The sequence below is a fragment of the Cornus florida genome, unplaced genomic scaffold (assembly GCF_030987335.1).
Source record: "Cornus florida cultivar Cherokee Brave unplaced genomic scaffold, ASM3098733v1 CherokeeBrave_3.0.0_Hap2_Chr08, whole genome shotgun sequence".
In the NCBI taxonomy this organism is placed as follows: domain Eukaryota; kingdom Viridiplantae; phylum Streptophyta; class Magnoliopsida; order Cornales; family Cornaceae; genus Cornus; species Cornus florida.
Genome location: NW_026775578.1, coordinates 39501959 through 39515562, shown reverse-complemented (window position 1 = coordinate 39515562; position 13604 = coordinate 39501959). Strand labels below are relative to the sequence as shown.

General features: G+C 35.5%; 1 protein-coding gene across 1 annotated transcript; it reads left to right on the top strand.

The window, feature by feature from the left end:
- Positions 1 to 442: 442 nt before the first annotated feature.
- Positions 443 to 11417, top strand: LOC132271410 (uncharacterized). The gene is made up of 3 exons (XM_059772775.1): positions 443 to 1115; positions 10527 to 10607; positions 10931 to 11417. The coding sequence occupies exons 1-3, from the start codon at positions 957 to 959 to the stop codon at positions 11123 to 11125; spliced, it is 435 nt and encodes a 144-aa protein (XP_059628758.1). The 5' UTR covers positions 443 to 956; the 3' UTR covers positions 11126 to 11417.
- The last annotated feature ends 2187 nt before the right edge of the window (positions 11418 to 13604 follow it).

Sequence of the window (13604 nt, the reverse complement as noted above, 5' to 3'; positions counted from 1 at the left end):
GCCGAAAATACATCATTCATGCCATAATATTTTATCTTCAATATAAATATTACAAGAGGGTGTTTAATTTTTTATTAAACTTTTATCTATTTTTTATTTTTTTAATAAATTAAAAGAAAGGGAATTTGAATATAAACAACACAATCTCATAGAGCTGATCAACTAAGTCGGGTAATACTGAATTAAAATCCTCCGATTAAAATGTATTTGTCTCAATCGATGAAAGAGAATTAGTGATACATATTATAAAAATGTAAGTAACAATATGTATCCCAACACATTTTCAACGTGTATCCCAACAATTTCTTATGAATTAGAACAGATACACTATATTGTAGAAGATTTTGATCCGGTAATGCCCTACCCTTTTTTTTTTGGCAAAGTAATGCCCTACCTAAAAGATGAACTTTCATTGCATATTAAAGTGCATTTTAGTGCTAAGGTGCGGTTCACACCCACCCTTCCGCATTAACAGTTGAAAACGTTTTCATTAACCAGCGTCAGTGCTACTGAGAGTCCTCTCTGTCAGCGAATCCTATATATTAAGGACACTGACATACTTGACTCTGATCTCCATCCATTTTCCAGACAGATCCCAACCCTCTTTCTCTCTCCTGACAGATGAGAGAGGAGAGAGAGAGAGGTTTTTAATTTTTATGGGTGTTTTTGTTGCTCTCCAAATCATCACTCCACAACCCTTTCCCCCATCTGGACCAAAACACTGCACCTCTCATCTAAAACAAAATTCTGTTCTTATTAACTCCTTTATTTATAATTATTAACTTATAGGTATAGTTTTTTTTTTTTTTACTTCTCTCTCTCTCTCTCTCTCTCTCTCTCTCTCTATATGCACCATGAACCATGGTGGGGATTTTGTGGGCCAGTGAGAAGAGTTGGTGACTTCAAAGATAGAGAGAGAGCATCTGTGTGAGTGAAAGGAATATAAGAGAGAAGAAATGGCACAGAAGAGGAAGATGGAGGTCAGTGTTGTTGATGAGAATGATAGAGTGTTGTATACCAATTTCAGGAAAGTAGCCAATCATCTCTCTCAGCTATACTCTCAAGCTCTCAGTTATCAGAAGCTTGTTTTTGGTGCTGGACAAAGACATGCCCTTGTGAGACTTCCATATCTTGAATTCCCCTACTTTTCAATTTGGTTTCAATTTTTGATCATTTGAGGCTTTTCTGTGATGCTGATTCAATTTATTTAGTACCCATTTGTGATTGATTGTCTTTCTTGTTTAAATTTGATCATTTGAGTCTCCTCTATGATGCTGATTGAATTTATTTAGTACCCATTTGGGGATTCACTTTCTTTCTTGTTTAATTAGGTCATCTGAGGCTTGTCTTTTTGTGCTGATTGAATATTTTTAGTACCCATTTCTGATCATTGTCTTTCTTGTTTAATTTGATCATTTGAGGCTCCTCTATGATGCTGATTGAATTTATTTAGTACCCATTTGTGATTCATTGTCTTTATTGTTCAATTATATCAATTGAATTCAATCAATACCTGTTTGTCATTTTGTAGTTCAGTTTGTTCAATTGCTGACATGATTTATGATAATGATTGAATTTATAAAGTGCCCCTTTGTTATTATTTATTTTTATTTTTTCAAATTGGTTACTTGAGGCATTGTCTATAAATGTTGGTTTTTTTTTTTTTTTCAATTTTTTTTTAATTTTTTTTTATGTTTATTTTTCAAGTGCTGTCTATAAATGTTGATTGAAGAGGTAAATCGCTCTTTTTGTGCTTGCATGCTTTAATTTCATGTCATGATAAACTTGTTTAATGCTAATGATTTTATTTTACATTTCTGCTTTAATTTATCCCAGGGGTTAGTTTAGGATGCATTTATTGGAACCGGTGAATTTCAATTTTCTAGTTAAAATAGTTTCATACTAAAACTTCTTTGTTCTAACATTAAAATTAAGTCTGGGAATGGTGATATTATTTGATGCAAATTGTATATTGTAATTAGGCACTACAAACTTGCATGCGGGTTCAGTGTGGATTCCTAACGATTTATTGTCGGAGTTACTGGTTGTTTTTTTCTTGTAACTAGGACACCCCAACTCTAATGCATACACCTTGCCAATATTATCAAGAAGAGGTTTAGTGAAGCTGTTATAATCGGAGCTACTAATGAGTGATTTTTGATAGTGATGATTTTTTCCAAGTATGTGGTTGTATTTTGTTGTGATTATGAAGCCTAAAACTTTGTTATTTGTCAGTGTTATGGTAATAGGGTTAGATGATCTCATTATCAGGATGCCATTGGAATTAGTTATTGACTATTGTTATAATAATACTCTGAAAAATGAAATGATGTTCTTTCATTAAAAGCTGAAAACGGTGGTTTCTCTTATGTGGTAGTATTTTGTTGTGATTATGAAGCCTAAAGGCTAAAACTTTGTTCTCTTTACCTTGTCAATATTATGGTAATGGCGGTACATGATCACATTATTAGAAAGCCGTTGAAATTAGTTATCGTATTTGTGAATGATGGATCTTTCATTAAAAGCTGAAAACAGTGGTTTCTCCTATGAATTCCCCACCGAGAAGGTCAAAAAGGATGAGCAGAGGATGATGTTTATTGGTGATGTAAGTAATCAAAAGTCCCTGAATTCTTTGTTATGGTGACAAAAGCAATAAGTGCTGAATATCAGAGTCAAGTCAACTGATATAGTAAAGTTCTTTTGGGTTTATTTTGTTCACTACACCATACCATGCAATTCAATGATCATGGAATTACTTGATGATAAACTATCCTTACTCAAAGCTAGCCCGAGGTGAGGTGCCATTAATTGAGCTTGGGCGAGTCGGCTTTTAACACTCTCTTAGGAGAGGAGATTGACCCCTTAGTTAGAACAGGCGGGAGAAGCCATAATAGATAGGAAGAAGTGACATTTAATCGGTACCCAACAAGTAGTCCCTAAGCCGATGTTCTTTCGTTTTTAAAAGATGTAGGATTCTATTATGTTGCCTGTGACAAAGATGCCGAGTAGGCTAGTGTTCTTTCTATAGATACTATGGAAGCCTGCCTCTGTTTCCGGGCTTGGATGAAAAAAGAAAATGAACCAACAAAAGTCTTAAGACTTGAAAACTCTACAGCAAATCGAGATGAAAAAAGTTTCAATAAACACATAGCTTAGGAGCTAAGAAAAACCTCAATTTCACTTTTTTAGACGAATATATTGATGAGGTAGAAGTCAATAGGAACCTAAGGCGAGGATAGAAGACCGAAAGGATCTAGAAATAGAGACAAGCAACTACTAGATAGGTATTGCTGCAGACAGCTCCATATGGTTTACTGAAGCTGGTGCTCTGAGAAGGTAGGCAAGCTAGCCATCACCTATCGTTTTAGTTGATACAAGGAGCTCGCAACCTAGACAATTGACTTTCTCCCCACCACGTAAGATATGCCCAGATACCTACCCATAAGCCCCTCACATAAGCCTTATTCTACCAATTGAGTCAAAGGAAATAGCTTGCAAGAAGCGGTTCTCAAGCATGCCCTGGGAGTATAGTATGAAATAGATGAGCTGGGTGAGAAAGACATCGTTCTACACTGGTTAGAGTGCCAATATCTATGGCACCGATCTAACCAGACCAAACAGCTCTTCAAGTTCCTCTTTGTGCGGTTGTGTATACTAGTCGCTTTCAATCCAACGCTCCCCGGCACGTGGTAGCCCCGATGGTATCTCGTCCCAAACATTTGCTTGGCTGGTAGATCTGTATGGGTGGGAACGTCCACTCTTATGTCTTCCTGTTTAAAGAGCGGAACGGAAGATAGGGTGTTAGTTTGCTGGCGAATAGGACCAAGTGGGATCCTAGTTTTGATGAACCTGATGATGAACCTTCTTTGATCAAAATGGCTATCTTGGTGGGTTTGGACTATCTCCTAATGGGTGACACGACCTAGACAGCCCATGCAAGAGTAAGCGCCTACATGTCAAGACTCCATCTGAAATACAGTAAACTAAAGTCAATAGTGAAATTCTTGAGACCTACTAGGCAAGTCTAATCAACCAGCGACCGGTATCAGAGTATTGTCCTCTTATCTTAAGAACGCGGGGAATCTTGATCAAATCTGTAATATAACTCCAAAGAGGGCAAGGCAAGTGAAGATCTGGGCAAGGTAGAGTGCGGCAAGGAATGGAATTGAATGAACCCCATAGCATTGTTAAAGAGTTTAAACTTTTCTCTAGGACAAAATTAAAACTTGAGCCTTTTCTTTACTCACGGTTTGTGCTTTTTTTCGTAATGCAAAACTTGACCCTTTTCTTTCCTGAGTAGTAGTGCTTTTTGGTCATGAACCTTAATTAAATATGGAACTGCATACGAACAGAATATAAAAATATAATTTCAATAATAAAAATTAGAAAAATTAAAAAAAGAAGAATATATGTGGTTACATTGAAGGCTCACTTTATTTACTGACTTGAATTTAACAATAGCATTAAATTTCCTTAACTCCTAAGCCCATCATTTTAATGAAGTTTTACCTCCTTTGTAATGGACTCGTGGATGAATTTAAGTGTCATTTATGGATTGAAATTCTGTTTGCAAGCATAACTAGTGAATTATGCACCATTTAACTTGTGTGTGAACTTTTTCCTATTAGATGATAATTTATTCTTAATATTGATTAATATGGAGGCTAAGGCACAACTCTCACAACTAGTTGTTTACCAATGAGGCTCCAACCCTTAATATAGGCATCTCCTCCCTAATGGATGGTTAAGATGCATTACAATAAACGGTTAGGATCTACCTACTAGAATACTGCTCTAAAATATCTAGATATTTACAACTCTACATTACTCTCTAATTCTCTAGCATGTTTGATATTTACAACTCTACATTACTCTCCTTTTGTTAGAAAATGTTCTCTATTCTACACATTACTACAACTTTCTAGAATCCTTTAATATTCCACAATTCTCTACCCAGCTCTGGAAGACTTTAGAATCATATTCTTTACACATGTCATGCAGAGTCCTCCTTAGCGCTTGCGTGGCGCAACCTCCTTTGTCGTGGTGGGGCATTAAGCTTGCATGACAGAAGTTTGCCCCATGAGCTTTGGGGGCATTGCCCTTTTTTTCTTATTGAACAGAGTCATGCCTTATTTAGAAAAAATAAAAAATAAACGTGGCTATAGGTTTACACCCATGATTAGTAATTATAAGTTCCAGAGTAGTTATAAGTGTTAGGCAATCTGAACACAATTGAGATGAGGATGCTGAGATAAATGAGTACAATGACAAGAAAAGATAGAATTTGAAGCGTTGCGTTTTGCAGAAAACTAGAAGTGACAATGTAGGGGGAATAGCTATGATGGTTAGTCCATGTGCTACATAGACGTATGATTTACCAACAAAAAGGGAGAATATGTTTGTAGTTGAAGGATTTCCTAGGACAAGGGAAGGGCAAAAAATGAAGTACATTGATGGATCCCAAACTGTTATTTAAACTACGCCAAATAGTTGGAATGGAATTTGGTTAGTCTCTCACTCACTCTCATTTATTTATTTTGATTTTAATTTTTTTTTTTTTTGGGGGGGGGGGGGGGGAGGGAGGGGGACATGTTGTTCCTGCTTCTCTTTGGAATATTTTTAGACTAGTTGATGTGGACCACTATTTTTCAGCTGATGCAGTAGTTAAATTTATTTACTTCTCAAAGAGTTTAATTTTTTTTTTTTTGATAAGTCTTCTCGAAGAGTTTAATTAGGGTAGGCTTTCAACTTGTCTCTCAAACAACTGCATGTTAAAGAACAGATATCACAGAAAGGGTGATCAAAGAGAAGGATGAATATGAAAATTTATGGGGATTAGTGTTGCCAAATTGCCTTGGCGTGTGTGGGTAGGTCTGCCTCTCCATATGCTACCTTTTGCCACAATTTGTTTTTAATTTAAGTTATAAAGCATATGACTATATAAATCAATTAAAAGAACTTATTGAGTAGCATGTAACTGTTCTCCTGCTGGAAACATCAACTTGGAATGAAAAAGGGGATTTGAGAAACTAATTAATAAGTATCAGCAGTCCCTTATAATGTTAAATTACCGGGAATACATTTGATGACATGAACTTAGTTATGTCCTTCCATCAAAGACTATATACGTGTTGAAACATTAACTTGGAATGGAGAAGAAGGAAAATAATCCATGTCTAACTGGTGCACAAAAGTGAAGCGGACTCTTCCTCTTTATTCCCCTCTTCTCTTGTAGGGCAAACCGAAGGATGGACTAGAATTATGGACCGAACAAACATATGCAACCCTCTCTATCCATGAAAGAAAAAGAAAAAGAAAAAAAGAAAAAATTGAGATTCCTCTTTACTGACCATTCCAATCTTATCATTCATAGCTAATGATATCATGGGCATTCTTGCATCATCGGGGCCCAGCTGCTAGAAAACAAAGATATTTCCAGCTCTATATTTGAGTGTCTGCCTATTCTTTTAGCTTTTCCATGCATTAAGCAAGCATCTTGTAGAGAGGGTGATGGCAAGTTTCTCTCAACTCTTTTTATATTATACACACATGCACACAGAGTGCTTTGGGCATGCACTGCCTTGATTAGTTTGATAGAGTTTTTCATCTCTTCTAACAAAACGACTCCCCAACCAAACATCACACAAATGGTAAATTAGTTTAATCTTGTATGTGATAATGCAACGTATACCTAACACATACTGTGCACCTGTATGCATATACCAGTCATATCTATTAGCAATAAAAAGTTTTAGAACTTTGTCGAGATGAGTTCTATGGGGTTTCTATTGTGTGTAAACTATTTATGAATATGGTAATAGTGAGTGACCTCTTGACCTTTTAGTTGGTAGTTCCAAAAATTAAAAAAGGACGTTGCATGAAAGATTATATTTATGTAGTATTTGGATAAGGAAGGGATATTTGGCTTTTTTAAGTGCTTTTTGTTACGGATATTGTTTTTAAGTTGAGCTATTAGTTAAGCTGTTTATGAAGCATCGGTTGTTAATTTTTTATAAAAAAATTAAATAAGAATGGTTAATGCTAAGGCTTATTAGTAACATTGGTTGCATATTGAGACCTCCAAGTATAACACCTACTACCCAGTATTGATAAGATGGTTTAGGCACAGGGCCTCTCTTACAACACATCACAATTTGCTTATTTACCCGTGGCTCCCCTGAAAGTCTCAACGTGACAACTGTTCCTTGACTCATGTGGCACAACATTTTCCTGACATGTGGATCAACTATGGAATCTCTTTAAGGTTTACTATATCGTTCCTTTATTAGAGGACAATACATGTTGTTTCTTGTCAATGGGCATAGACTTGGAGGAATTCCCTAGATTTTCCTATGCATATGGTCTTCATCATCTTGCCCCATTTACTGAAATTGCATCCAGAAGCACATGCCTTCAAACATTGATGCTTGCATGAGTTGGAAATACTTATGCTTTCTTAGTGTAACTTCTTACAACAAGGGTTTGAAATACTTGGATTTTCTTAAAAAATGTTGAGATGTAATGGGACATATCTTGTACAATTTAGTCCGAAGTTTATTTTGATGCAATAAACTGCAACCTGCTTGTCATTATTATTTTTAGGGTAAAGTGCACTAAACCCCCCTCAACTATACCCCAAGTGCAACTAACCCCCTTGTACTACAAATAACTCCCTTCAACTATGGTTTTGGTTTAGTCTTGGGACACAGAGTGTTATTCCGTTTCCCTTCCTTCACCGGAAATTCATAAAGTCCGTTTTGCCCTTTAAGTGAAAGTGTGGCGTTTTAGGCTGAGATATAAGTTTTAAATGGTGAAATTATGTGGGACCCCTTTATCACAACATCCAGTAAAATGTCGACACCTAGCCAACCTTACCAAAATAACTGACACCCAACCTTATCTCTCCCCTCACCACACACACACACACACACACACACACATATTGTAATACTGTTCATCTTCTTCACAAGAAGTGACCCACGATAAATATAAAAACAAAATACCTTGCCCCAAATAAACGCCTCTCTCTCCCTCACTGGCTATATATATGTATGTATATAGATCTATATCACTCGTTAGCTTGTATAATTATTCAATTACAGATTGTTGGGACAATTGAAGAATTTTCAGAGTTTGCATAACAATGACAGATGACCGCATTAGATTCAGCAACAGTGATGGTATTTTATTGTGGATTGAGATTGAGCTTCAAGATTGGGCAACTGTATTATTTTTTTTTTTTAGAGACCCACTCTTACTATACGTCTCTCTCTCTCTCTCTGAAATTGTTTGGTGAGGGCTAACCTGAAACTTGCAGAAGAAGAGAATGTTGGGGAAGATTGAGCTTCAGAATGTTGTTTCGGCGAAGAGACCCACCGACGTGGCTGTTGTAGCAGCGATGTTGTCAATTAAATTTCTGTTATATTGGTTTGGTGATGGGTGGAGAATTTTGCGATGGGTTTGCTTGATGATCGGTGATAAAATATTCATGGGGTTTTCTGATTGAGTTGTTTGTGATTGTGTTTTCGATTCGGTTTTGCAAAGAGTTTGGCGATGGGTTTAGAATTTTGCGATTGGGTTTGGTGATCGGTGATAAAATATTCATGGCGGTTTTCCGATTGGGTTTACTTTTGATTGGGTTTTGCGAATCAGTTCTTTGCGAGTGGGTTTGGTGATGGTTGAGAATTTTGCGATTGGGGTTAAAATTTGCGATTGGGTTTGCTTGTGATTGGGGTTGAGAATCAGTTATGTTACTGTTGAAATCAAATTTCTCATATTCCAGATGAAAACTTGCCATGAATATGGACTGGCATGTGCACACGACCTATATATATATAGAGAGAAAGAGGTTCCATTAAACAAAATTAAATGATGTATACATATATAGGCAGCTACAGAGGAACTCATTCTCTGTAAAACATACAACATATATATATATGTGTGTGTGTGTGTATATAGGCAGATACAGATATACTCTACAGATTGACGAGGAAGAAGGACGAAACATTTGGGCTTGTTTGGATACTAGTTGGGTTCAAATGTCTTTAAAGGTTATTATGGTCTTTTACATTTCATAAGGGCTCTATATGGTCATTTAGAGAAATTTGGACTATCACGTGCAAGGCATATGTTGAAAATCCATCGTCCGGTTGCCGGATTGGGTAAAGTGCAACCAAACAACATAGTTTAGGGGGGGTTATCGTTTATGCTACTTTAGAAATTCAGGGTTTTTTTTTGCTTATTGGGGTATAATTGAGGGGGGTTTATTGCACTTTACCGAACTATAATAGAATGTTGGTAGTATATAGCACGGCAAAGCATTATTTTTTAAATTTATAAATAGGCACATGCATATTTACTTTTTATACATCTCTTTATAACCACCATATATATATATATATATATATATATATATATATATATTATCATGTCCATCCATATTCTATCTTTTAAGTACCTGTTGTATCGTTGTACCCGTATCGTGTTAGTGTCTATATCCAATGTCCGTGTCCATGCTTCATAGCCTTTGGAAGAAGTCTGAACCTACAATCCGTGAATAGCATGCTTTTAGGGCAATTATCTATTTCTTACATTACATAATTTTTCATTCCTCTCGTAGTCTGCAAACTTTGTGGGTTATATCACTTCTGAAAACACATCAATACTGGAAGGCAATTGTTCTTCCAATTTTTATAGGTCCCTGCAAGGAAATCACAGTTTTTTTTGCATCTGTTTAGCTTTTGCTATATTTGTTGGCAAGTTCTTCACTGTTTGCCTGTCAAAAGAAACATTTACCATTCCAACATTCAAAGTTGATGCATTTTGCCACCGAGTTCCCCAATTCTTAAACAGGCTTGCGGGTGTATTGAGATAATTAATTATAGAATCTCCTTCTCCAGCATAAAGGAAGAGTAGGAGTTACTCATTTAGAAGCACTTTTCTGTGCTTCATGCTTTGTCATGCACGTAGTTTATGCAAAAGTACATCTTAACTGTATACTGATACTTTTATTACAAATTTCTAATATATATATATATGTGTGTGTGTGTATATATATATATATATATAATGTATCGAAGTATATATGATCAACATAACTTTGAGGTCAAAAGTTTATCCAGCTTATCTACTTAATGTTGCCTAGGCAGTTCAAAAATGCAATCTGTAGATTTTTTTTTTTTTAATTTTTTATTGTTCATGTAGATCGGCATATTGTCTTGGTTTCCTTTGAGGTTCACTCATGGTGATCATGTTGATAAATTAGATTCACAAAAATATAAATAAATAAAAAATAAGAAAAATAAGCTACTGCTGGTGGTAAAGGTATTGCTTGATAGGATTTAGTCAGACTGCTTTATTAAAATTTTACTTTATCAAGTTAATGCAATCAATTATTATTATTCTTTATTTGTTTAAGTTGCAGTTTGATTGGTAACTTATAAATTGGCCTTTTTATTCTGTTTAAAAATAAAAATTTGGAATATAATTATCACAAAGGTTGCCCTTTTGTACTCTGATTGTTGTAGGAAAAAATGAATGACTGGATGGCAATGAAGCAGCAAGAAGGAAAGATTGTCACTGTGGCTGATATTTGCACCTATCTGCAGGTTTTTTGCATAATGTTTAGCTTTTCTTTTTTCGACACATCTGTTCCTGCTAAGGTTGGTTGTCTTCTTATAGGAGGAAAGCTAGAGATGTTAACCGCATCAAGAGTGAGGATTCTAGTGTTTTAGTAAAAGATGATGGTACTAGAGCAACGTGAAAAACTTAGTCGAGAGGTTGCTAAATGAATATAGGAAGCTTAGATCTAGAAAAATATGCTAACTTACGGGTTAACATGTCTCTTTTGCACCACCTTGACCCTGGTTCTTTTAATTTGATAAATTATCATGATTAAGCTTAATAATGCTCTGTGTAATTTTGTTCACAGGAGCAGCTGAATAACAGCGTGCCCAATTCTCAGCTGCAAGAGCAAAGTGATGCACCCCAAAAGGGGCAGATGGACCTAGGGTTAGGGTTATCTTCTTCTGCTCCTCTCATGCAGAGCCCGGTCACAGATGGACACACATTTTCCTCTCAAGATATCGAAATGGAGATAAATGCCGAGGACCCCATTCATCCATAGTCAGAAGCTTCATCTCTCTCCATGTATATATCCCATAGACCAATACCTTGTCGTCGAATTTTAATAAAGTTGTCAGTGTGTCATTTTGTCTCGTGTCAGTCGAGAGTCTAGAATAGTTTGTGTATGTCATTTCTTCTTCCAATTTCATCGGTCTTGTTGACTCTGTCAAGCTCTCCCCCCTAGTCTTGTATCTTTGTTGCTTAAATTTGTGGTAATTAGGTGGAGTCATTGTCATTCCTTAGGTAACACCTATGGATGGTTATATAATCATAATTTTTCATTTTCTATTGAATGTCAAGAGTAGCTTTATATATATATATATATTTGGTTTAGTATTCTGCTTACTATAGTGTAACAAAGTAATTGCGTGAGTGTGATTATGTTATCAGTATATGCCTTGTACATACAGCATATTTTGTTGTTGCATTGTCTTTCTTTTCCTAGGGCCACCTTATTATAGTGTTGCGATAGATGGGCAACACTTCTACAGCAAAGATCAAGTTTTAAGAGGGATAGTGTGTATCTTTTTTCTCAGTTAATCAAAGAAATCTTCTGCTCATGATCAATGAAAAATCCTGAGATTTGGAATTTTTTTTTTTGGTTGGCACCGGAACTCCCCTGGGTAGGGCCGCTTAGGGACCCACCCCAGGCTGCAAATCAGGGATGCTGTCGATGGTCCCACACTTTAGCAACAATTTCAGTCGAGGATATAAAGGAGGGGGAGAGACTCGAACCTGGACCAGTGATATCCCAATCCAAGAACTCTCCCATCTCATCCAAGCCCCCGGGGGCCTGAGATTTGGAATTTTCTTGGGCACTCTCTCCCCATTTATGGCTGGGAATTGGTTCTGATACAGACTCTGTGTAGATGTAGATGCTGTCCGGGTTGCACACTCTCCATTCCTATGGTTTTCAAAATGTGTTTATACTGTTGGGAGATGTGTCTGCATAGAAATGCCAACAACTTCTTCCTCCAGTCCGGGCAATGTGAGACGTCACGAAAATTAAGAAAACTTATGGGGTTAGATTGAAACACTTGGTTATGTCATTCTTGATACTCGATTGGTCATCACTTTAAAATGACTCAGTTGCTCCTATTAATTCATAAGTTTGATTTTTAGACATGAACTCTACAAAGTGATATTTGATAAACCAATTCAGCAATTTAAACTGAATTTGTTAACTTTTAATGAATAATTTCACTTAAATACGCCATTGATAGCCATTGATAATTTACTTAAAATTTTTATTGAACTCCAGCTCCTGAACTTTTAAGTGTCAGTTTCATTTTTTTAAATGTTTTTTTTTTTTTTTTTAACCAAATTTTTCAATGGTTTCAAGAAGCCTCAAAAGGGAAAGAAAAGGGAAGATGCTCAACTTCTATTTTATAATGTTGTTGGTCAATTGTGCTTTTCATGGCTGTATCACAAATTGATAATTATCAAAAGATAGTGGTAAACCATATAATAATAAACCAATAGTGTGCATTATATGTTACCATTTAAAAAAAAAAAAAAAATCAATATTGCTTGTGAGAAAAAGGTGTGTCATTTACCAAAGAATGGAAAATAAAAAGTTCATGCCCTTCTAAATCTTTCAAGAAAGGCTTCCATTTGAGGAAAAAACAGCTAATTCCCCAATTTAGAAGGGTTGGTATAAACCCTAAAATCAATTAGGGTTGGTATAAACCCTAAAATCAACAGTTTTGCTTTGCCCTCAAACATCAGAAATTCCACGAGTAACTTGACACATGATCATAAGAATAAACACACATGCAACACAACTTGAAAGCTTTGATGACTAATCATTATAAATATAAAGGTACCACTTGAAAACAATCCAGTAAAACAAAACAAAAAAAAAAAGTATTAAATTAGCAATATATGTGTCACATACTTTTTTAGGATCCATCATTAATTGAACTCTCAAACCCATATTAGACCATTTGCCAATAAAATAAAAACAATTATAATCCTTAAAACAAGCATTTATTTCACTAGGTACGATATCAATTCCTATTGGTAAATATATACATTTTAAATATGTAATAAAATATGTGGCGATGTGTACCCCATTATTTTTGTTGGATTAAAAAAAGGAAAAAAAGCTGAGTTTGCTTTTGGGTTGGTGTTCATCAATATATACAGGTACCTTTTTAAAAACTCTATTCAAAAACTGTACAAAATTTTAGTATCTGCATATATGTTCTTTTCTAATTATCAGTTTGACTCAATCTTTGGTGATCTTTTTAAAGATTTTCTTCTGGGTTTTATTCCAAACTCAAAATAAAACCATATATATTAAATACAAACATATATAAATAATCCACTTCACCTAGTCCCGTTGAATGTTTTTTGTAATTAGCTTTCGCTACTCCTGCACTGACTTATCCGATCCGGGTGGGGAAGTACCCTTCCGGGTCTTCAAAAATTAGTCGGGTTCTTGAGGGGCTCTAAGAATTCGTGTGCTCAAATTTCGA